Below are 23,374 nucleotides of genomic sequence, written 5' to 3'. Positions count from 1 at the left end.
AGTGCAATTCTCCTGATGTTTCCTGGTCTCTCCTTGTGGTTCCAGCCTCACCTTCCTCCTTTCTCCTCCCCTCACTGGCTCAGGATGCCCCATCCTATTCTGTTATTGTTCAGCATTGGCTAGTTTATTTTTATTGACAACACAGAGAACAAATGGTGACATGTTTACACAAAACTTGAACCGGGGGATACTATGAATAAACATCACAACGTAATGTCCAGATTGATCCAGAGAGTGGGGTGGAAAAATTAGCATTTGAATGAAGAAGGGTAAAGCGTACAGTCCACAAGAGATTATGCCAACAAAAACCATTCCATTTCCCCCACTGTCCCCGACAGATCACGTGTACCCTACTATTCACCTCTCTTAGTGTTCCCCACTCCTCCTGTGGTCCCTTTTTACTTGACTGATTTCTGTAGTTACTCCTGGTTATATACTCAAACCTGAAGACTTGGAGCTAGGTGCTGCTACAGATGAAGAGAACACGTGATGTGTCTTTCTGGGTCTGGGTTATCTGACTCAGTGTGATCCTCCTGGTTCCATTCATCTATCTGGCTAGACCCTGGTGAAGACGCCTGAAATTTAAACAAAAAATCATAAAAAGGATAAAACAAACACTGGGCGTGGTGGAACATGCTATAACTCCAACACTCTGGAAGGCAGAGGCAGGTGGATCTCTGTGATCAATAACCACCGACCCTGCCTACTGAGCTCTAGCATTTATATACCCTCGAGTTCTGACAATTCAAACCATCACACAATTCCAGCTGCCAAACCCATGCCTCTGCTAGAGCTGAAGGCAAATCATAGGTGCTCACCATATCCTCACACCTGGGTTTTTTTGTTTTTGTTTTTGTTTTTGTTTTTCTTTTGTGGGTTAAAAAAAAAAAAAAAAAAAAAACAACTTATGGGCCAGGCTTGGAGGTGCACACCTTTATAACCAGCACTCAGGAGAGAGAGGCAGATGGATCTCTGTTGAGTTCAAGGCCAGCCTGGTCTACAGAATGAGTTCAGGTCAGCCAAGGCTACACAGAGAAACCATCTCAAAAAACAAAGATTTATGAACACATTGCTCTGCCTGCAGGCCAGAAGAATCACCAGATCTTATTATAGATGGCTGTATGCCACCATGTGACTGCTAGGAATTGAACTCAGCACCTTTGGAAAAGTAGTCAGTGCTCTTAACCTCTGAGCTCTCTCTCCAGCCCAATACTTGTTTTCTAAAGAAACCAAAATTTCAGAATTCTTACTACAGGCAAGTACACCAAACCCTGGTTTGTGTTAGAAAGTGTGACTTTGGCAAAGACTGTAATGTTTGTAGCAGTAGGTCTTCTTAGTAATGGAAATGGAAGATTTAGGCATATGAAGCAAAGAATGTTTTTAGTTTTCTTCATTTTGTGATTTGAACATTTAAGTTACCGCATTTTGAAAACAGCATTTAAAGGTAGGTGGTGGGCATAACTCAGTAGTAGGGTGCTTATTACCATGCGCAAAGCATTAGTTATACTCTTCAGAAACAAAGACCCATAAACTATTGAGAAACCAGAGTCTTAACCATTTTGGATGTTTTTCATACTCTCATAGTCCTGGAATCCCTTTGTAGATCAGATCAGCATATCAACTATTATTGTGAGTGCCCCTCTCCTCCCAGACAGGGTTTCTCTGTCACTCTGTCCTGGACTCTTTGTAGACCAGGCTGTCCTGGAACACAGAGATCTGTGTGCCTCTGCCTCCTGACCACTGGGATTAAAGGTATGCACCACCTCACCCAGCTGAGATTATTTTTTTCTTTCCTGACAGGGTTTGTGTAGCCTTGGCTGTCCTGGAACTTGCTCTGTAGACCAGACCGGCCTCAAACTCAAGAGACTTACCTTCCTCTGCTGGGATTAAAGGCGTGCACCACTGCGGCCCAGATTTCCCCAGCTGTTTTTGAATTGTTTTAAACTTTATTAGATCTATGTAGAGCAAGGGGGCCTTGAACTCAGCAATGTATGCCTCCCAAATGCTAGGGTTAATTGCATGCCAGCCTTAAGGAGCCCATGTTGGTCTCAAACTCCTGCTCCTCCTGCCTTTACCTCTCAAGAGCTGGGATTAGTCATACATGACCACAAATTTACAGAGACATTACTAAAGAAAGTCTCTAGACTTGGGAGGCAGAGGCAGGCGGACTGCTGTGAGTTCAAGGCCAGCCTAGTCTACAAACCAAGTCTAGGACAGCCAAGGCTACACAGAGAAACCCTGCCTGGGGGGTAAGGGGGGGGGGGGGAGATGGACAAAAAACAAAAAAAGGAAGTCTCTAGGGGCTGGAGAGAGTACATCAGTTAAAAGCATTTGTTGCTCTTTGCAAGATACTCTATTAGTTTGCTTTCTTTTGCTGTGATAAAACACTGTGCTCAAGGCAACTTGGGGGAATAAAGTATTTCAGCATAAAGCTTATTATTTACAGTAAATAATGAGGAAAAGTCTGCTTACTGACTTGTTCCTCATGGCTCACTCAGTTTGCTTTCTTTCTCAAGACAAGGATTTCTCTTTACAGCAGTGACTCTGCTTAATAAAAATATCTTCTACTCAAAGAGTATTTTAACTAATTTTAAAAAATGTTTGTGTGCCTGAGTGCTTTGTCTGTGCACCACTTGCATGCCTAGTGCAATGGAGCTCCTTGGACTGGAGTTAGAGATGCTCTGAGTTGTTGGTGCTGGGAATCCCGCCTGGGGCGCTCATAAAAGTAATAAGCACTCCTATGGTGAGCTAGCTTTAGTCCTCAGCACAATTTAAAAGCTAGATTAACAAAAGCCTGGTGTGGTGGCTCACACTTGTAAGCCCAGAACTCAGGGAGGCAGACAAATGGATCCGAGTTCGAGGCCAGCCTGGTCTACAAAGCAAGCCCAGCACACCCAAGGTTACATAGAGAAACCTTGTCATGAGGGTGGGGGGAAGGATCAGACCTCATGATCCTTGTTTCTACTTCAGTCTTAATTCGTGTAGAAAAAAAGAAGTGAAAACCAGGGTCTCAAACATCAAAGGAACAAGGATTAATTGTCCAGCACTAGCTCACAACTGTTAACAGCTCCAAGGAGTAAGGCATGGTGGTGCACGCCTAAATTCCAGCAGTTGGACCTCTATGAGTTCAAGGCCAGCCTGGCCTGTCTAGGATAGCCAGAGCTCTCTTATCTTCTAGTCTCCAAGGCAGGCATCAGACATACACATTGCACAGATGCACATGTAGGCAAAACACTCATGCACAAAAAAACAAAAACAGCTTTCAATCCAGTTGTATTTTTCACTGTTATCAAATAAAGAGACAATCCCATTTTCAAATTAACTTTTATTTGAAATTACTCTTCCCCACATGTATTTTAGGATTCTATACTATACAATAACCCACATAACCAACGTCCCCATACCAAAATTCCTAACAGCAAGTTATACAATTGTTCTAGGTAATAAATAAATGTTGTCCTTCAGTGATTAAGGGAATACTCAACTTTCCGTAAATTTAACATAAAAATCACTTTAAGTTTATAAGGTTTAACATGTAACTTCAAATACAACATGTCTTAAATTATAAGCTTTTAATTTCTAAAAGGTGACTTAATTTTTAGGTTCAAAGTTACAGTCTTCAAAAGAAATATCCCATATTTTCTCCTACAGCTTCAAACTTTCTACATTCAACTCTTCCATGCCACTGCAGACAAACCTGACATGACTGATCTACTTAAAGCGTTATCTTCTCTCAAAGATATGTCTACTACAATGTCCATCACAACAGCTTTCAAAAGACCGTAATCTTTAGTAAAGGCAAAGAACACAAGGCATAACACTGCGCTCCTTTTCCCTCAGTCATTAACTACTCAAATGACAATGACACCTTAAGAGTATAACAAAGGGTAGGAAACATCAACCCAACTGGTCACGCATAGATTAAATAAACCAGGAATTTTTCCCCTCTAGGAAGCATTGGAAATCCAAAAGGAAAAAGGAAAAAAGTAAAGTCCTTGGGCACAATCACTCCATTATCAATAGCGTCCTGAAAGAGAACAAAAATAATTTTAATTATCATCTGACTTGCTAATATTTTTCTAACTACTAACAGCTACCACATACCCAAGTTTCCCAAAACCAATGGCGTCAATGCTACAAAAGCAAATTTTACGTACTTGGGCTATAGGAACGAGATCTTGACCGTGACCTGTAGCGGCTATAGTAAGGAGACGGCGACCTTCTTCTGTAAGAAATGGGAGCTAAATTAGTACAACATATGATCACTTTACAGAATCAGGTTTAAAAAAAAAGGGGGGGGGGTATGTGTGGAGGGAAAGCTGGGTATGGCGGCACACATCTTTAATCCCAGCACTTTGGGAGGCAGAGGCAGGTGGATCTCTGAGCTTGAGACCAGCCTGGTCTACAAAGTGAGTCCAGGACAGCTAAGGCCACACAGAGAAACCCTGTCTCGAAAAACCAAACCAAAAGACCCTAGCCATTATAGTACCACAGACCACCTTTAATCCCAGTACTTGGAAAGTCTTCAAAAAATAAATAAAAATTTTTAAAAATTAATAAATAAAACAACTCCCCCCCCCACACACAAAAACAAAAACCAAACAAAACTACCCACATATTGTCAAGCAGTGCTGAGGACTGCGCCCGGGGCCTAACATATAATGGAGAAGCATAGTGCCGTTGAGTGACACTCCCAGCCCTTAAATTTTACTCCAAATCAAAGGCTGGGCTCAAGTGATCCTATTTTTGCCTCTCAGACTGGGACTACTCAGCTACTATATACCCAGCTCCAACATCCAGTTTTGTTTTGTCTTTTGAGACAGGGTTTCTCTTGTAGTCCTGGCTGTTCTAGACTCACTTTGTAGACCAGGCTGGCCTTGAACTCACAGCAATCCGCCTGCCTCTGCCTCCCGAGTGCTGGGATTAAAGGCGTGCACCACCACTGCCCGGCCAACATCCAGTTTTTATTTATACATATTCAACATTAAAGTGCTAAATAATGCTACTTCCTGGCAAAGTAGAGGTATCTCAAATGAAAGCATTACCTGTACCGGTAATCATAGTCTTCGTATCTGTCATAGCCTCGATCATATCCTCTATCATAGTAAGAGTCTCGCCGTCTACCACCTCCTCCACCACCGCCGCCGCCTCCTCCTCCACCACCTCCACCACCGCTACTACAGGGGAAAATTGGGGGGGGGGGGGGGGGTGGTTAAAAAAAGGGATTAAAAAAAAAGTTATTACGAAGGATCATTTAGTACAAACTGGCAGGGAAAGTGAGATAAGAAGGAATCTCCCATGCAAGGCAAATACCCTCATATTTCTGCTGATTCCATAGACAATTCCCAGTAACCACATGGTGGCTCACAACCATCTATAAGGTGGTCTAGTGTCCTCTTCTGGCCTGCAGGTGTACATGTGGGCAGAATACTGTATATGTAATAAATCTTTTTTTTTTTAAAGTACTTGGATCCTATTCTAAGAATCAGTTCGTTTCCCAGCATCCACGTAGGGAGGCTCACAACTGCCTGCCACTCTAGCTCCAGGGGAGCTGACACTACCTTTAGGCCTCCAAGGGCATTCTTGTACTCAGGTACTCCTCCCGCACACATTAAAAACAAACAAACAAAACTCCAGCACTTCAAAGATAGAAGAGAATCTCTGTGAATCTGTGGCCAGCTTATCTAAAACAGGCAAAGGATAGGCAAGGCTCTGTAGAGAGACACTTCTGTAAAAAAAGGAGGAGGAGACAATATTGAAGTAGAAATTATGCCTAAGAATAGCTGAAAGGTAATTAAGAAACAGCAAATGTCAGGGCTGGAGAGATGACTCCGCGGCTGGGAACACCAGTTAGGAGCATTGAATTTTCCTCCAGGGGACCCAGGTTCAATTCCCAGCAACCACATGGCAGCTCACAACTGTCTAACTCCAAGATATCCTCACCCAGACAAACACGCAGGCAAAACACCAATGTATATAAAATAAAAAGCTTAAAAAAAAAAAAAAAGAAGAGGAGGAGGAGCAGAGGCTGGAAAGATGGGTCAGTGGATAAAGGTGCTTACTGCTAAGTCTGGAGAGAAACCATCTCCTGCAAGCAATATATATGCCCTGTCCTTAAGTCCTGACTCGACTAAATCTATGTCAGGATCTAATGTTTACATCTTTGGAGGTGAATCTAAATTTGAGCCCCTCTTCTTGGTGTGTTCTAAACAAGGAACACTGTTTCAAGTCCACTTTCCTGGAGGCCTTTTATTCCCTAAGCCACAGTTCCCTCAAGAAAGCCTGCATCTACCCCTCTTCCCACCATTTTTCTGTGTAACAGTAATCCTGGCTGGCTCAACACTCCAGAGACCAGCCTGCCTCTGCATACTTGGTACTCTTCGCTCAAAACAAAACAGAAATAATTATGTTTTTGTTCAATTGAAAACCATGGTATTTTAAAATGGTGTATCAATATACTATATAGAGGCATCCCTCCCAGAGAGTTTTATCAAGACAGAATATCACACTGTAGCCAGGCTGGCTGCAAAAGTAGTGGCAATTCTCCTTTGAGAGCCTACTGAAGGATGGCATTACAGAGGCAAGCCATCATGCCCACCGACACTTATGTGCTCTTAACTGATGAGCCATCTTCCCAGTCCCCTCATGGGAATATATACTGATAGAAGTGAGGGGGTATGGCTATGTTTTCAATTTTCTAGTCAAATTTGACACACATTTCTACATTTCTGGAGTGTAATTTACTCTTAGGCAAGTTGGAAGTTGCTAACGCTAAACATACTAAGTGAACAGTCTATCCCTATAAAACCAAAATCTTACTGAGTTGGTCTGCCCATGTAAATGCCTGGTGTGGGTGTGTGGGCTCTCTTGGTGATAGAGTAATCCACACGAATTCTCCTGCCGTCCAGCTCCATCCCATTTGCTCTTTCCATGGCCTATAGAAGAAAAAGAAAGTAATCCATAAGTCATTAATCTTGAAGCCATTTTTAGTTAAAATTAAGTAGGAAGCATTTACAATTCAGTAAAGTCCACCTTGAAAACAGAAAATAGCAGAGTAATGCAGCTTATATAAACATCATCAGCATTCCCAGAGCTCAGTATTGCCCAGACATAATTAACAAACATCTCAGATATTCAGAAGAGTGAGCTAAGCTTTAAGACATGAAATTTTATTTTTAATTCCTGCTATTCATCTTACAACTAGGAATCAGTATGTCACACTGAATGGTTTGGAAATTACAGCAGTCCTTTCATCTGCCTGCCTCTCAGAGTGCTGTGACCACAGGCATGCACTGCCCTAATCTACCTCTATTCTTGTATTCAATGTTTGTTAATAAAACTAAGTAGCCAAGAAGTGGCGAGTTTAAAGGATGCAAACAAACAATTATAACTTGCACCCTTTGTTGAAAATGAACACCTCTAAGCCAACAGTGCCTCCTAGTGATCACCAAGTATAAAGGACCATAACCTGCCTACACTTGAGCTTATCTCACTTTTTAAAAATGCAATGATAGTTTAACTATTTCAGTAAATGGACAAAATTGCGAAGTGTTTAAGTTGTTTTATGCCATAAAAAAGATAGCTGAAAGAATAAAGCTAAAACAAACAAGTTTTACATGGGAAAAAAAGTGTGTTGAGACAAGCTCAAGATGTTAATTCTGCTTATACTTAACTAAGAGTCCCTAGGCAGGTGTGGACAATAATGCCTGTGAAAATAGGTTAACTTTCCTTTCTTCTATTTTGTCCCCATTCTGCTTGTTTGGGTAGATGGACCTGCCAATCTACCTGCCTACCCTTAATCTACTTCTGCTTGATTTCCCAAGCGGTGGGATTAGTCACACACCATCAAACCTGGCTTACAGCCTAACTGAAACAGGAATAAGGCATACACCTATAAGCTCAGCACTCGAGATGGAGACAGGTAGATCTCTGTGATTCCAAAGACAGCCAGGGCTATATAGTGAGACCATGACAGAAAGAAAGAAAGAAGAAAAGAAAGAAGCAATCCAAGGCCACAGAGAAACTGCCTTAAAAAAGCAAACATAAAAAACCACCCCCCAAGAAAGCAACAGGAATAAGCAAGCCACAAATTATGTCCATTAGGTAAAGTAAACTACAAATTATGATCACATAATTTCTTAACTTCTGTCCCATTAAAATTTGAGCTTATTGAGCCGGGCGTGGTGGCGCACGCCTTTAATCCCAGCACTCGGGAGGCAGAGGCAGAGGCAGGCAGATCGCTGTGAGTTCGAGGCCAGCCTGGTCTACAAAGGGAGTCCAGGACAGCCAAGGCTACACAGAGAAACCCTGTCTCGAAACCCCCCCCCCCCAAAAAAAAATTGAGCTTATTGCTGGATGTGGTGGTGCACACCTTTAATCCAAGCACTTGGGAGGCAGAGGAAGGAGATTGCTGTGAGTTCAAGGCTGGAGGCCAGCCTGGTCTACAAAGAACAGTTAGGGCTTTGTGTTACAGAGAAAACCTGCCTTGAAAAACCTAAAGAGAAAAAAGAAAGAAAAAAGAGCCCCCTTCCCCCAAAAGATGTGGGCTTATTAATTCTAAGCTCTGGGGTCATCCAGTACATTACAGGATGCATTCAAGTGTTCTTTCAACCTCAGCAGCTTTCAGCACCCATGCCATCTGCAACTATGCTTGATACCAGTTTTTATTATGAATGGTATCAAGTCATGTTTGAATTATAGGACAGGATGACAAATATATTAAAAACAAGTATGAGCCAGTTCTGTACTTATACATGGGGAATTAGACATAAGACTAGATTGTTAATTTAAACATTAATATATGCTTATTCAAAAAAGAACACTTACACACCAGTTTAACTCCTATCACTCAGTTCATAAGGTTTCAATCAGCATGTAATTATACCAGAAAGCATAAGCTAAAAGACAAAACTAACTTTTTAACTGCAACACTGTGAGCCGAGTTCCAACTGGCCACAGAACCAGAAGGCATGCTTACAGAAATGCTGACTTCTATTAGTAATGTTACTACTAATAAAAATTACACAGTGGTAGAAAGGTTGTACTATCATGCATACCAAAAATTCTTTCAAATGAAAAAATTTAAACCAGACTTACCTCCTTAGAGTCATCTATCCTCTCAAAATAAACAAAGGCAAATCCACGTGACCTCCCAGTTCGCTGATCATAAACCACATTGACACCACTCAACGGTCCATATCGAGAAAATACTTCACGAAGATCTCTCTCTGTTGTGTACAAACTGAGGCCAAATACTCCCAGGCAAGTGTTGGGATCTGGATTTGCCTGTTGAGTAAAGGTAGAATTAAAATTAAAACTCAATATAGACAGAGAGACCTTTTTTGGAATATACTTTATAGCTACAGCTGTACAAAAACTTTACCTCTCTCTAGTCCAGCACAGCAATTTCTTTTAAAGTAGCTATATTCCCAGCCCTCTATTTTCATTCTTTAAAAGCTAAAAAGATGGCTCAATTTGTGTGCTCTCTATGGGCTACAGGAGAGGATAGAAAGAAGGTAGTGACATCCAGTAGGCAGAAAGAATTCTGGGAGCACAGAGCCAACCAGCCACACGGCAGAATGTAGATTAGTATAAACGGGTTATAAGTTATGGGCTAGTCAAAAAGAGCCTAAATATGTAAATATATTTTGAGTCTCATGAGTCATCATTCTGGGAACTTGGGGCTGGGAGGAAAAACCACGCATCCTACAATATGCCATGGTTAGGGGTACTGGTTGCTCTTGCAGAGGACCCCGTTTCAGTTCCCAGTACCCACATGGTAGCTTACAACGACTTTCAGGGGATCAAACACCTTCTGACCTACACGTGCACACGCACCCACCCACCAGAATTTAAAATCCACTCTCCTCCATATATCTGTCAATGTCTCCATGTCCACAGAGGCCAGGTGGGAGTGAAAGATCCCAATTCTGTGGCAAAGCAGTTAAGTCGTCTTAACCACTGAGCCTTATCTCCAGGCACCATTTTCATTCTGTAGCAGGATATTTTTTGAATGAATGTCTCCCGAATCCAGATTTAAGATTAAACACTGACACACAGTCTACCATGGTTGTCAGTATTACTGGTATTATGTAGGAGAAGCAAAGTAGCTAAGAACTTTAGAGTAAAGCTGAGCTTTTAATCCCAGCACTCAAAGAGGCAGAGGCAGGTGGATTGCTATGAGTTCAAGACCAGCCTTGTCTACAAAGGGAGTCCAGGACAGCCAAAGCTAACAGAGACCCTGTCTTGACCCCCTCAAAAACAAAACAAACAAAAACCCAAAACCACCTCTAGAGTAAAGCAACCTGGTTGAACCTAAGCTCTGCCATATATTTTTTAAAACACTTATTTCACACACATATACACACACTGAAACATATGGCGGTCAGGCCAAATTTTCTCCAATGTAGGTTGTTCTAGGTTTAAACTCAGATCAGTCTTAGCAGCCAAGCAACCCTAATGCAGTTACTGAGCTATCAGGTGGCCCCTCTGCCAACTACTAAACCAAACCTAAACACTTTAGTGTCTCACATCCAAACAACCTGCCACTTAGAGAGACTAAGCGTATTACATGCATTTAGTGAAAGTTTATTACATAGAAATTTTTTTCTTCCTGTAATAAAAACGAGTGAGAAAGAAACAACCCAAGTTGAGCTTACCACAATCAGTTAATGATTTTATTTTAATTGTTGAATATATTTCTCACCAAATTTGGCTTTTTAAACACACATAGAAAAGGCTGGGTTCAACTGTGCACGCTTGAAATCCTAGCACTTGTTACACAGCCAGCATAGCCAATAGGTGAGCTCCAGGCTCAATGAGGCTATTTCAAAATGTAAGGTGGGTACAGCCTCTGGTCTGCTCGTGCGCGCACACAAACACTCATGTTCAAACTAAAGCAAATATTCAAGGGGCCGGAGAGATGGTTAAGCTCTCATGTCACTCTAGCGAGGATCAGAGTTCATTTCCTAGTACCATGTTAGGAGGCTCACAAACGACTGTTCATTATAATCCAGGGGAACCAACGTCCTTTCTGGCTTCCTTGGGAAGTGCACTCATTTGGACTTAGCACTTGAGAGGAGGGAACAAAAGGATTGCTGAGTTTGAAGCCAGCCAGCCATACGGACAAGGCAAAAACCTGTTACACAAAGTCAAGAAAATGTACTTCATTTGTAGTAGTTTATGCAATTATGAAATGGTAGTAGCACGTCCTTTATTAGCAAATGCACAACATAAAATGCTTAACTTCTTTTCTTTCCTTTTTTTAGATAGGGCTTCCTCTGTGGCCCTGGCTGGCCCGGGACTGAAGAGATCCGCCTGCCTTTGCTTCCTGAGTACTGGGATTAAAAGCAAGTAAAACCACCAAAGCTAAAACATTTTTCCTTTTCTTTTTGGTTTTTCGAGACAGGGTTTCTCTGTGTAGCCCTGGCTTTTCTGGCCTCACTTTGTAGACCAGGCTGGCCTTGAATTCAGAGATCCACCTGCCTCTGACTCCCAAGTGCTGGGATTAACGGTGTGCGTCACCACGCTCAGCTAAAATTATATATACAGTTTCTGTAGTACCATCTCCCTTTCATGTAAGCGAGGTATTATGCCATGCACAGAAAACCAGCTCTCCATTAACACTTACACAACTCATCCACACATACCCTGCTGCCAGTGTGTCTTCTGCGATTAGACATCGGAGAGTGACTCCGGCTTCTTCGCCGCCGATACTCTGGTGTGTAGGACCTACTTCGAGATCGCCTCCTATGGGAATGGGACCTGGATCGCGTGTATCGTCTGTGAGAATGCCTCCGCGACCTTGACCTTTGAGAGAATAAATAAACTTAGGTAAAATGCTGGATCACAGGGCTGCATAGATAGCTCAACAATTAAGAGCATTTGTTGCTCTCCAAGAGGACTCAGCTTTGGCTTAGGGTGGTTTATAACCATCCATTAACTCTAGTTCCAGGGGATGACCCACTCTTCTAGTCTCTGCATGCGGCACACACACAGAGACACAAAACCTACAGTAATAATTAAAAACAAAACCAAACACTAAGTAATCTTTAAAAAGTATTAGATCAAGCTGGGCATGGCAGCTAGGGCTAGATAGTGAGAGCCTGCCTAAGATGAAAAGCAAGAGGGAAAGAAAGAGCAGCACAGTAAATCTGCTGTGCCTATAGAGGAACCAATGAAGAGCACAGGGTACTGAAGTAACCTTTTCTTTCTTTTTCCAGACAGGGTTTCTTTGTGTAGCCTTGACTGTTCTGGACTCGCTTTGTAGACCCGACTGGTCTTAAACTCACAGAGATCCACCTGCCTCTGCCTCCCGAGTGCCCCAGTGTGCACCACCACCACCCACACCTTTTCTTAATACTATTATTTTAGCCCAATCTACCTCCTTACAGCAATGAGGTTTTGGCTTGGGCAGAAGGTAAGCTCTGCTTTGCAGAGTCAGGTGGACTATAAATGTACACATTTATTTATTTTCCATTGTGTGCTATATTGTACTTGTGTGGGTAGAGGTGAGAGGGCAACGGTAGCAGTCAGTTTCCCCATGTGGCTTCCAAAGATTAAAATCAGGTATGGTGGCAGGTGCCTTACTCAGTGGATAGCAGCTAACAGATACACCAAGAAAGGCGTCTAAATTCTGCGGTCCGAGCCTATTGTGAACCTTCTATGAGAAATACAGCTAAGAGGAGACCCAACAAATCCCTTTTGCTGTGAAGAAAGCAGCTTACACATTTTAAACTTACCTGGATTTTGATCTTGATCGAGAGTGGGACTCAGAATGTTTGGAAACCCTTGATGGACTACGAGATCCTGACCTGCTCTCTGATTTTACTCGAGCAGGAGTTCCCGTTGGAGATTTTGATTGAGAGCGAGACTCCTAACAAAGAAGACAGTATTACAAATGGCACTGGTCACGTAGATGCCTAACACCTAACATTTAAAGTACCGTAATTATTTATATTGATTGCTCCTGGAAAACAAACGGTTAGGCAACACCCTCCAGAAAAAAAATTTCAGCTCATTAATATCCCATTGTTAATATTGCTAACTGTCCTCAATAATTCCCTACTTGAACCAGATCACCAATTTTCTATTAACTAAGTAATCATGCAAATTCATCTACAACTTGATCATACAGACACTGGAACATAAACCATACATTTACTTAACCTAGGACCCATTCATTCTTCCAGATTCTTTTAATTCTACTTCACTCTTGCTTTCTACTTCTCTTCATTCTTCATTGAGCTTTTCATTTTTCATACTTCGTGCATTCTTCCCCAATTCAAACAATTCAAAATAGCCTTAAAAAAATATTCAAGTGCTTCTATCTGACCAATCTTCTGTTCAATTTTTTCCCCCATTCAATTTTAATTTTCTGATCTTTAATACTTTTCATTAGCCTTCTTTTATCTTGATTTATCTTCCACATTCTTGGAAAAAACTCTTCAATTTCTTCACGAACATTAACCTTAATGGAAAAAGAACATTTAGTATATTTAAGCACGTGGGGATTATAAAACTCTGCTGGAGTTCAGAATGTTATCTACCAAATGGAAAGGCCAGCAGGTAAAGTGCAAATAACTAGTTTATTTAAAAATAAATTTAAAAAAAACCCAAAATTTTAAAATGCTCAAAAGTGTAGTCTAACAGAATTTACTAAATTCCTCTAAGTTTTTAACCATACTCTTTGCCCTCCTCCCCTTTCATGTTCCATACTAGTGCCTAATTTTAATATAAATATGTAATTCAAACATAAACTACAATTCCCCCCATCTAAATATTCATTTTCCACTATTTTATAGGCTGAAGGCTCTCACTGATGTTAAGAATTAACTTTCAATAAGCAGCATTAAGAAATTCAGGTACCACTGAAGCAAAGCATCTCGGGCCAAAATAGCTGTACATACAACCTGAACTCACGTGACAGCACACATGCTGAGATCTAAGACATAAACAAATTAGTGTGATTACACCCTCTCCCAATTTTGACCACTATCTTCAGTTGTTCTGATCAACCAGAAAGGTGTGTTTTGAAGCCAAGCATATGAAAACTAAAGGGAAAGAGCACAAAGTTCCTAACAGTCCTGATTTTGGCTTGTAAATTCCTAAACTATATGCTTTAAAACTCAGGATGTACTGTAGTTCAGAGAATTCCTCCTGCCTCTTATACCAGTTAAAATACCAGAGTACAAATCAAAGAATGTGTATCGTGACAATTGTCCTTGTCACTGCTTTTGCATCTATCTGTGCACATTTGCACTCCTTATAGGGGTATCTCATCTCTTGAAGAGAAACACACCTCTCCTTCATGGCAAACTGATCTCTGAAAAACTTACATCTAAAAACTTACAAAAACAAACAAACAAACAAAAAACCCAAAACTAAAACAAACAAACAAACAAAACTTATATCTGACTAAAGAGCATGGTAACTTGATTGATAGGAGACCCACACAACCAAAACAGAAATCAAAATTTGGTTTCTTCATCCACTTAAGACTTGGTTATTAACACAAAAAATTGGCCCAATGTTATTAAAGTATATATCCCATTTTCATTTAAAAAGCAAGGTCCCACATCTCCTACTTCTATCTTCCCAAGTTATACACAGGCATGCATACCAAAACTAGGCTTTCTGCAGTGCTGGGACTGAACCCAGGGCTAGTTAGATACGCTCTGTGTCAATTGAGCTATATCCATGGCCCCTTTCCTTGAAGTTTAATATCAGAAGATTTACAAGATCCCAAGCATTATTTCCCTGGTCAGTGTTACCCAGTGTTAAAGCTGTCTTCTTAGACTCTTACATTTCTAGACAGATGCCTGGAGTGACATATTCACTACTTGTAGAAAGAAAAAATTATTAATCTTGCTTATAACTGAAATTTCAAGGGCTGGTTCAAAATGTGAACCCAGAGGAATCTTTTCCTTCCAGCTGTCCTTTCTATACAACAGACCTTCTAGCGTAACACTCATTTATGTACGTGCTGTGGACTGGCAGTTACAGCAGAGCTTATGCATGCACCACAGCCTTGGCTACACATAAATATCGGAAGGTTTTGCTGGGGTACTATAAACTTTTGGTTTTATCATGATTAAAAAAAGAACACCTAGAATAAAGCTGAAAAATTACTTTTAAATTAATGAACCCTCCAACATGACAAAAATTTAATGGCCCAGATATTTTAACTTTCCAAGCCTCTCTTCATAAAGTTACTAAAAACAATCTTTCAAAGATTACACTTGCTTTAGTTTGTTGTGCACATGTGGCCAAAGAACAACCTGCTGGAGTCCATTCCTACTAAAAACTTAGGGTTGTGGAGTGGGGCAGCAAGTGCCTTACCCACTGGTCCCCAGACTGGAGACTTAACACTGACACACATACCCAGTGCAAAAGCCTTATTAAACAACAACAATAACAACAACCCCCACCAGGCTGTCACAAATCTAAACTCTCATATCTTCAGGAACCTTAACAAACAACTTTACAGACTAGTGCTCTTAACTGTCTGCTTACATCTATAAATAAACTATGAACAAATCAGAATATGGCCTGTTGTTCCAATAGCTGGTGATACAGAAAGCAGGTCATACCAATATTTATCATTTAAAGGTATTTTATTTCTCAAATACTAAATAAATGCCACTTTCACTAAACTACATTAGAGTGAGGCTATAGGAGTCATTTATGGAGGACAAATGCCACATAATGTTTTAACCTTTGACCTATCATTTTAAATGAAACATTTTCACCCCCTCCCACAGTTTCTCTGTGTAGCCCTGGCTGACCTGGACTTGCTTGTAGACCAGGCTGGCCTCGAACTCAAGAGATCCACCTGCCACTGCTTCCAGAGTGCTGAGATTAAAAGGTGCATCACCAGGCCCAGCTCTATTTTCAACTTTTTAATGAACTACTTTCTATTTTCTTTATGAAACAAGAGTTTACTGTGGCGGGCAGGCTGATTTCACACTTGTGGTAAATGAGCCTTTCCTCTTTAGTCTCCCAAGAAACAAGGATTACAAACACATGCACTACAAGCATATGCAACTATAGCTGGCTAATTTTAAATTATAAAAAAGAAACTCATAAGACTATTCAGAATTTGGAAACTTAAATTGCAAGGAAAAAAATTAAATTCTGGAAAGAGGCAGCCATCTGTTTTGTTTCACTAGACTAACCAGCTGTTAAAAGCTGTCTTATTATTGTAGGGACGTTAAAACTCCTTAGTGTCCTGGCTACAACATTCAACAACTCATTACAACATGCTGATTGCAACAGGCAAGACTACTCATATTGACCCTTATCACAGAGTATTAAAAACAAAAAAACAAAAACAAAAAAACAAAACAAAACAAAACAAAAAAAAAAAAAAAAAAAAAAAACTAAATAGGCTTCCATCTACCTTAGATATTACAAACCAGAAGGCCAGAGAGAGGCTCTTAAAGCACAACTCACTCAAACAGGTTTTGGTGTTTGTTGTAGAAATTGAACAAGAACTAGGATGCTCAGCAGATGTAAACTATATAAGCTCAGTGCTTCACATTAAGGTGAAGATAAGCAAATGCATATAAGCACCATACAATAAGCCTTTTAAATACTAAGTCAAGGCAATGCTGCCAGGTTATAGGACAATGATATGAATTCAAGTCTGTACATCACACCAACAAACTTGCTATTATTTCCCTAGTACTTTATAAAGTGGAAATTGCCACAGGAATAAACTAGTGAACTTAAAGCATATGCCAGGAAGAAAGTGCACTTGGTTGCCCAAATACCATACTTATTCTATTAATTAGTCTTTAGTAGGGACACATGCTTTCTTTCTCTGGGAACAATGGAATAGGTCTTTAGTAGAAGTTCCAATTTCTAACCACATTGCTATTAGGACCATCCCTGGAAGCAAACTATATATTGCTCATAATTTCAAGCAATAATTTCATTTCTTTTAAGGTCATACTTGTCTGCTGCACCATGATGTCAATGTGGTCTCTACAAAAACTCATAGACAACATAAATATGTCTATATTCTCTCAAGTTTAGACTACATTTGAAAACTTATCATAATAATTTATTAACTGGTAATCGTAAACTCATAAGTTGTGAGGTTATCTGTAAAAATTTAAATCCCATTAAAAATTTTAAATGTTGCCCATAACCCTGCCAGACTACTGTGTTCTGATAAAATGTTATATCCAAAAGCTGGTATAAAAATGATTATAAAAGTACAAGTTTAGGGCTGGGGGTGTAACCCAGTTGTTTGAGAGCCTTTCTCTCTAACATGAACAAAGCTGCCTCCCACACTTGGGTGTCATAGCACATGCCTGTACTCTTAGCCCTTAAAATGCTTCTAGTTCAAGAACAAGTTTGGTTAAAGAACAAGTTTGAGGCCAGCCTGGCCTACACAGCTCCTCTTCCAAGTCTGTATAACTTGGATATATTCAAGGCAATAAAAACTAAAGCCAACTACCAAATTCTCAACTCACACTCTTATCTTCTGGTGCCATAAAGTAGGTATAAACCACATGACAGGGCCTTGGTTTCAAGGGGGAAAGTCAATTTTCTTCTCTCAGGCCTACTTACAAACACCTGACATTCACATTTCCTTTTACTGTTGGCTTTCAGCCTTTCTAGTACTGAACAATCTTTTCCTCAATGTGACTGTTACATTTTCCACTTCTGCCCTACTTCTGTCTTCACTTAGCACGGAGACACATGCCTTTTATAAAGGTCTTGGGGGTTGATGATATATCTACTGACAATAAAGTATTTTTAGTAAGCGAGGTTTAAGGAAACCATTATGCTGATTATTCATGCCATTTTTCTCTGGTCAAATTAAATTATTGTAAGACAATTCACCTAGAAAATTAAGTATATGGATAAAGTTAGTCTAAAAAAACCAACCAAACAAACCCATCCATTGTATTTAAGTTCTGTTACAATCTCTGAGAGCTCAAGACTCTGGGGGTTGTTGTGGGAGACAAGAAGCTAAAGCAAGTTTTCATCACTTCTCAAATAGCCATGTACCACCGTGCCAAGCACTTGTTGGATAAGTCTACAAAATTATAGCGATGCCTTGTGGGTAGTTATGGGCACTGATTCTTCTCAAAAATCTGCCTTTTACATTGAGCAAATTAGTATCCTTAAGAGAAGAAATTCTTAAATGTAAAAACTTGAGATTTAAGATAGTTTCCTAAGTTTGCAAATTCCTTGCTCAACTGAAGGCAGGGGGATAGGGTGAAGAAACAGCAGCACACACAACTGGCTTGATGATTTCATTCTTTCTACACTGCTCTGGCTATTCTGAACGTCGCTATGTGGGCCAGACCTGCTTCCACCTCTCGAGTACTAGAATTAATGGCATAGACCACCACAACCCAGGCTTTAAGAAAGATTTTATGTGCACGTTTGTCTGTGTTAGTGTGTGTGGGAGCCTGCACCAGCCAGGAAAGGACGTTGGATTCCTTGAAGCTGATGTCAGACAACTGTCAACTACCAATTCAGTTCTCTGGAGAAACAGCAGCTCAGCCACTTCTCTCCCTTCCACTCTACCCAACCCCTTAAGCAAAGTAATCTAGGGAAGTGCTTAAGTTCACAACACAACTTAAAAAAAAAATGCTGTGTTACATGAATTTATGTGTACCACTTCCATCCCAGGACTACAGATCCTTTGGAAACTGAAATTAAATTGCTTGTGGACTACTTGATTCAGGGGCTAGGAAACACCAAACCTTTATAAGATCAGCTGTGCCACTTCTCCAATCCTCATAAAAATCTTAAACCCCAAATGAAATCTATTTGAAAAACAAGCCAGTAAATCAATTCCAGAGGGAAGCAAACCCCTCCCCCCACTTGTTTAGTTTTTATAGATAAACAGGGTTTCTCTGTAGCCTTGGCTGTCCTGGAACTCACCCTGTACACTGGCCTCCAACTCAGAGACCCGCCTGCTTCTGTCTCTCAGATTAAAGGCTTATTTTTTTTTTAACGTGTGGGTGTCTTTACCTGCATGTATTTCTGTGTACTATATGGATGCTATACCCGGGTGCCAGAAGATTGTATCTAAAGCCCTGGGAACAAGTTACATATGATTGTGAGCTGCCATGTGAGTGCTGGGCACTGAACCTGGGTCCTCTGCAAGAAGTCAGTGCTCTTAACCTCTGAGCCGTCTCTCCAGCACTGCCAGTCTTGCTGTGTATCTTCAGCTGACTTCAAACTAGTGGTTATCCTCTGGATATCACCTCCTGAGTTGTGGGATTATAAACATAGATATGTCTTGACATGTGTTAAGATATTAATATGCACATACACCTTTGTATATGTTTGTATCCCCCAAATACCAGTGAAGAAAGGCCAGGTAACTTGCTCTATAACCCTCTACTTCAATGTTTGAGATAAGGTTGGTTTCTCACTGAACCCAAAGGTCATGTATTGGTTAACTGAATTGCCCAAGGAATCCTCCTGCCTCCACTTCCTAAGAACTTAAATTGGAGGCATGCTTTGCCAAGCCTGGCTTTTTACATAGGTGCCAGGGCTCAGAACTTAGCTTCACAGGCTTGTATAGCAAGCACTTTCCCCACTAAGCACACAGAATCAACTCTTAATTCCAATTAGTACATCAACCAATCATTCTATAGTAAAAAGATGTCATACTAAGACTTTTAAAAATTCAGGCCGGGTGTGGTGGCGCACGCCTTTAATCCCAGCACTCAGGAGGCAGAGGCAAGCGGATCACTGAGTTCGAGGCCAGCCAAGGCTACACAGAAACCCTGTCTGGAAAAAAACAAAAACTCATCCCCAAAACCTAAACCTCAAAACAAGAAACTAGACTAATAACCCTTTCCTAACTACCATGTAAATAACTTCAACAAACACATCATCTGAAAATTTAGGATGCTGCCCTCAGACATTTTTTGAGGAAAGAAAAGGGGGGTGTAGCAGTAGTATTATAGAAATTTCTTAATTGCTCATTTATAGTCAACGGTCGGACCCCCTCCAATCCAAACCACTGTATTTAAATATCGAGCTGCTTTTAGGAAAAGGAGCGGTAGAGCACTTGCCTAGCATGGAAAAGACCTGGACTCCACTCCAGAGAGCTCAGACACAAAACCAAGGCGAATCTTCAGAAAAGCCTCTAGCATTCCAATTCTTTATGTAATTACAAATATGTACAATTACAATTTAAGAACACACAAAACCCAAAAAATCTGTTGCACCTTTAGAGCTGTAATTAACCCTGAAAAGTCTACGGGTACCATTGTAAAACAAAGAAAAAAATTTTGTTACTACAAATGGCAGAAGAGGGTGAACGAGGAAAAAAAAATCTCTTGTTAACTGTTTTGATAAATAAATAAATTCTAACTGAAAAGTGAAAGGGAATCTTAAATACTTTTGGTTGGTAAGGTGGTTACTTATCTACTACTCCTTCCACTAGGTGACAAATTAGAAGAGCCAGAGCCACTAAATAACATTGGTGCAAATCCCACAAACCAATCCCTGCACTTTAAAAAAAAGACAGAAAAACGTCTTTTCTTAATTTCCTAAATTTTTCACAAGTAATACCTTCAGGGTTTTTTTTTTAAATCTCATGATCCTCAAAAGTTGTTAGGACAACAAAACAATCCTAAACCAGTAAGTAGGTTCATCTATATTCAGTCTGCAAATTTTATTCAAATAATCCATCAAAGCTAAACGTAGTTTTGATCCTATCCTAGTGCATTAAAAAAAACAAAACAAAACCCCACCCTTCCTTTCCAAGACCAAAAACCTAACTGACCGGTCCTATGACTTGACTGATTAAATCTTGAGCTTCCAAACGGGATAAATTCTCTCCTTCCAGCAACCCCCACAGGTGGTTTTTTTCCACCGCCCCTCCCCCTCTAGAATAAATACCAACACAACTGCCAGAGCACGCGTACCATGGGACTTTTGTTTCCCTTTTATTTTTCTCCATGGTTTCACCAGGACTCACTTCCATCAATTCCCACTACTAGGGTTAACTTCGGAAACAAAGCTCAAAAACCAGATAGAAATGTCCTCAACACAATCAAGCTGAGGATAACGTATTCTTTGTGCTGTTTATAGTCTTAAGACCTCAAATAATGCAAACCTCGAGCCCTGGCATGGGATGGGGGGGGGGGGGTGAGGGGATGGGTGAGAGAAGAAACGGAGAGTGCCTGTAAATTTCGGGTACTCTTTTGAGGTAACACCGATCTTGAAAAAGTGAGCCACGAAACTTTAATTCAGTTACGTAAGGCTAAAGTAAGATGTCTTGACAGTTTAACCATAAAAACCCGTAAAGGCGTTTTCAAGTGAAAGGTCACAGGAAAGCATTAGAAGTTGAGACTTAAAGAAGCCAACATCCAGCAGATACAACAGGCGTTACTGCCACTGCCACGTTCACTTAGAAATGAAAGGAAAAGAGGGCATTAAGGGAAATCCCTTCACAGCTCTCGTCTTAAGAACTCCTAAGGGCTCGCTGCGGTCCTCGACTAAACCACTTCACTGGGCTCGTCCCACCTCCAACCTCAAGGCTTTCCCGCCCCCTCCTTTATAGACGCAACGCCGCCGGTTCCGACGGGGACGCGGCCGCTCACTGCAACAGAGAGCCAAGGAGACACAGGCCCCAGCGGATCCCCCGCCCGGACAGCAGCCCCGAGACCCCGCTGCGATGGCCGGACCGGGTCGGGGGTGTAGGGTGGGGGGGTGAGGTGGCCAGAGATGCCGCTGCGGGAAGCACCTACCACTATCCGGCCGGAGGGAGCGCCCCGCCGCCTCCTGCCCCACCGCGCCGGGGACCCGCACCTCGGAGCAGAGATGGGAAGCTGAGGGGAAAGGGAGCGACAGGAGAGGATAGGAGCAGGCCAGGGTACCAAGTCAGCCGCCAGAAAACGAGCGCTGCGGGCTAGTGGGGGCATCTGGGCAGCCGGGGGGTGTGTGTTGTGTGTGCGGGGGGGAGACCCCGAAGCCATCTTGGGACCTGAGGACGCGCTCGCGGTGGCCCTCAAGGCTGCTCCCGCGGGCCCCGCAACCTCGCCCGACCGACCGCGCTGCTCCCCGAGCCCCGGAGCATCGGGCCGCCGCCGAAGACGGCTCCCGCGGCTTTGTACTCACTCTGCCCTCGAAGTTGTTCTCCTCTACATCACTCATGTCGGCCAGGCGCTCCCGAGAACTAAAGGAAAAGAGACAAGTCTCGGCTCGAGGGCCGACGGCCTAGTCGCCCCGCTGTCTGGACTGTGGGGAGGAGGAAGGCGACGGCTACAACGACCGGTGCGCTCCGCTCCCACTAGCTCGCACGCTCCGGCAAAATGGCGCCGGCGCCGCCAGAAACCTCCTGGTATCCCCGGCGCCCGACGTCAGGGGGCGGAACCGAGTGACGTCAGTCGCTCCGCCCCCCCGCCCCGGGAAGCTTTGTGTCCGCCTGGCGGAGCGCGGGAGATTGGCTGCTTTCAAGATTCAGGCTCCTTGGCATCGGGACTGTTTATCGTCTGTTTGCTGGCTTTGAAGGCGTGTCTCACCGCCTGGCTTTGCCTGTGGTTTTTCTTGGTTTTGTTTTTGTTCTTTCTGGGTGTTAGAGCTCAGGTCTTGCTTGCATGGCAAAAAAACCAAAACCAAAACAAACAGCAAAACACTTTACCAGGTGAGCTTTCCTCAGCCCCAATATTTGTCCTTTTGAACGTTTAAATAACAGTAAATGTACAGATAGGGTTGTACTGAGAAGCTGCTCTTCCTGCTTCTAGCCCCGTTCCTAGTCTACTTATTACCTTTTTTTTTTTTTTTTTTAAACAATGCCTAGTTCTCCACTGGTCTTTGTTTTTGCTTGTCCTATCTTATATTTTCACACTTGTTATATGTGAGGAATTACATGCCACTCAACAGGTCTGGTACAAGGAGATTTATTTGGGGGGGGGGGGGGGGAAGAGGAAAGGCATTAGCCTGAGGGGACCAAGAGAGCCGGGTGGTGGGCGGGTCCTTTTAATTCCGCACACCTGGCAGCGGCCACAGGTAATGACGTTAGACGTCGCAAGGACCCTGAAGGACCCTGAAGGCAGGCCAGCTGGGTCGCCTGTTACACCAACAACACTTATATTAGAATAGACTCCTTATCAAAAATAGTGTTTATTGAGCCGGGCGTGGTGGCGCACGCCTTTAATCCCAGCACTCGGGAGGCAGAGGCAGGCAGAGTTCGAGGCCAGCCTGGTCTACAAAGTGAGTCCAGGATGGCCAAGGCTACACAGAGAAACCCTGTCTCGAAATGGCTCAGTGGGTAAAGAATCTGTGCAGAGACAGGGCAGAGACAGGGATTCCTCCCCCCCCCCCATGAGATAGGGTTTCTCTGTGTAGCCTTGGCTGTCCTGGACCCGCTTTGTAGACCAGGCTGGCT

The 23,374-nt window shown here is 42.1% G+C and overlaps 1 protein-coding gene across 1 annotated transcript; it reads right to left on the bottom strand.

Annotated features, from left to right (window-relative positions):
• Positions 1-3,674: 3,674 nt before the first annotated feature.
• On the bottom strand, positions 3,675-22,325 carry Tra2a (transformer 2 alpha homolog). Its single transcript, XM_051152421.1, has 9 exons — positions 22,105-22,325; positions 21,735-21,815; positions 12,741-12,874; positions 11,649-11,808; positions 9,097-9,285; positions 6,820-6,935; positions 5,046-5,177; positions 4,158-4,225; positions 3,675-4,027 (listed from the first exon to the last, which is right to left on the bottom strand). Exons 1-9 carry the CDS (start codon positions 22,138-22,140, stop codon positions 4,017-4,019), a joined length of 927 nt encoding a protein of 308 aa, XP_051008378.1. The 5' UTR covers positions 22,141-22,325; the 3' UTR covers positions 3,675-4,016.
• Between the last annotated feature and the right edge of the window lie 1,049 nt (positions 22,326-23,374).

This window comes from Acomys russatus, chromosome 10 (genome assembly GCF_903995435.1).
Source record: "Acomys russatus chromosome 10, mAcoRus1.1, whole genome shotgun sequence".
NCBI classification, from domain to species: Eukaryota; Metazoa; Chordata; class Mammalia; order Rodentia; family Muridae; genus Acomys; species Acomys russatus.
The sequence above is the reverse complement of the archived record's forward strand: the minus strand, read 5'-3'. Positions and strand labels throughout refer to the sequence as shown.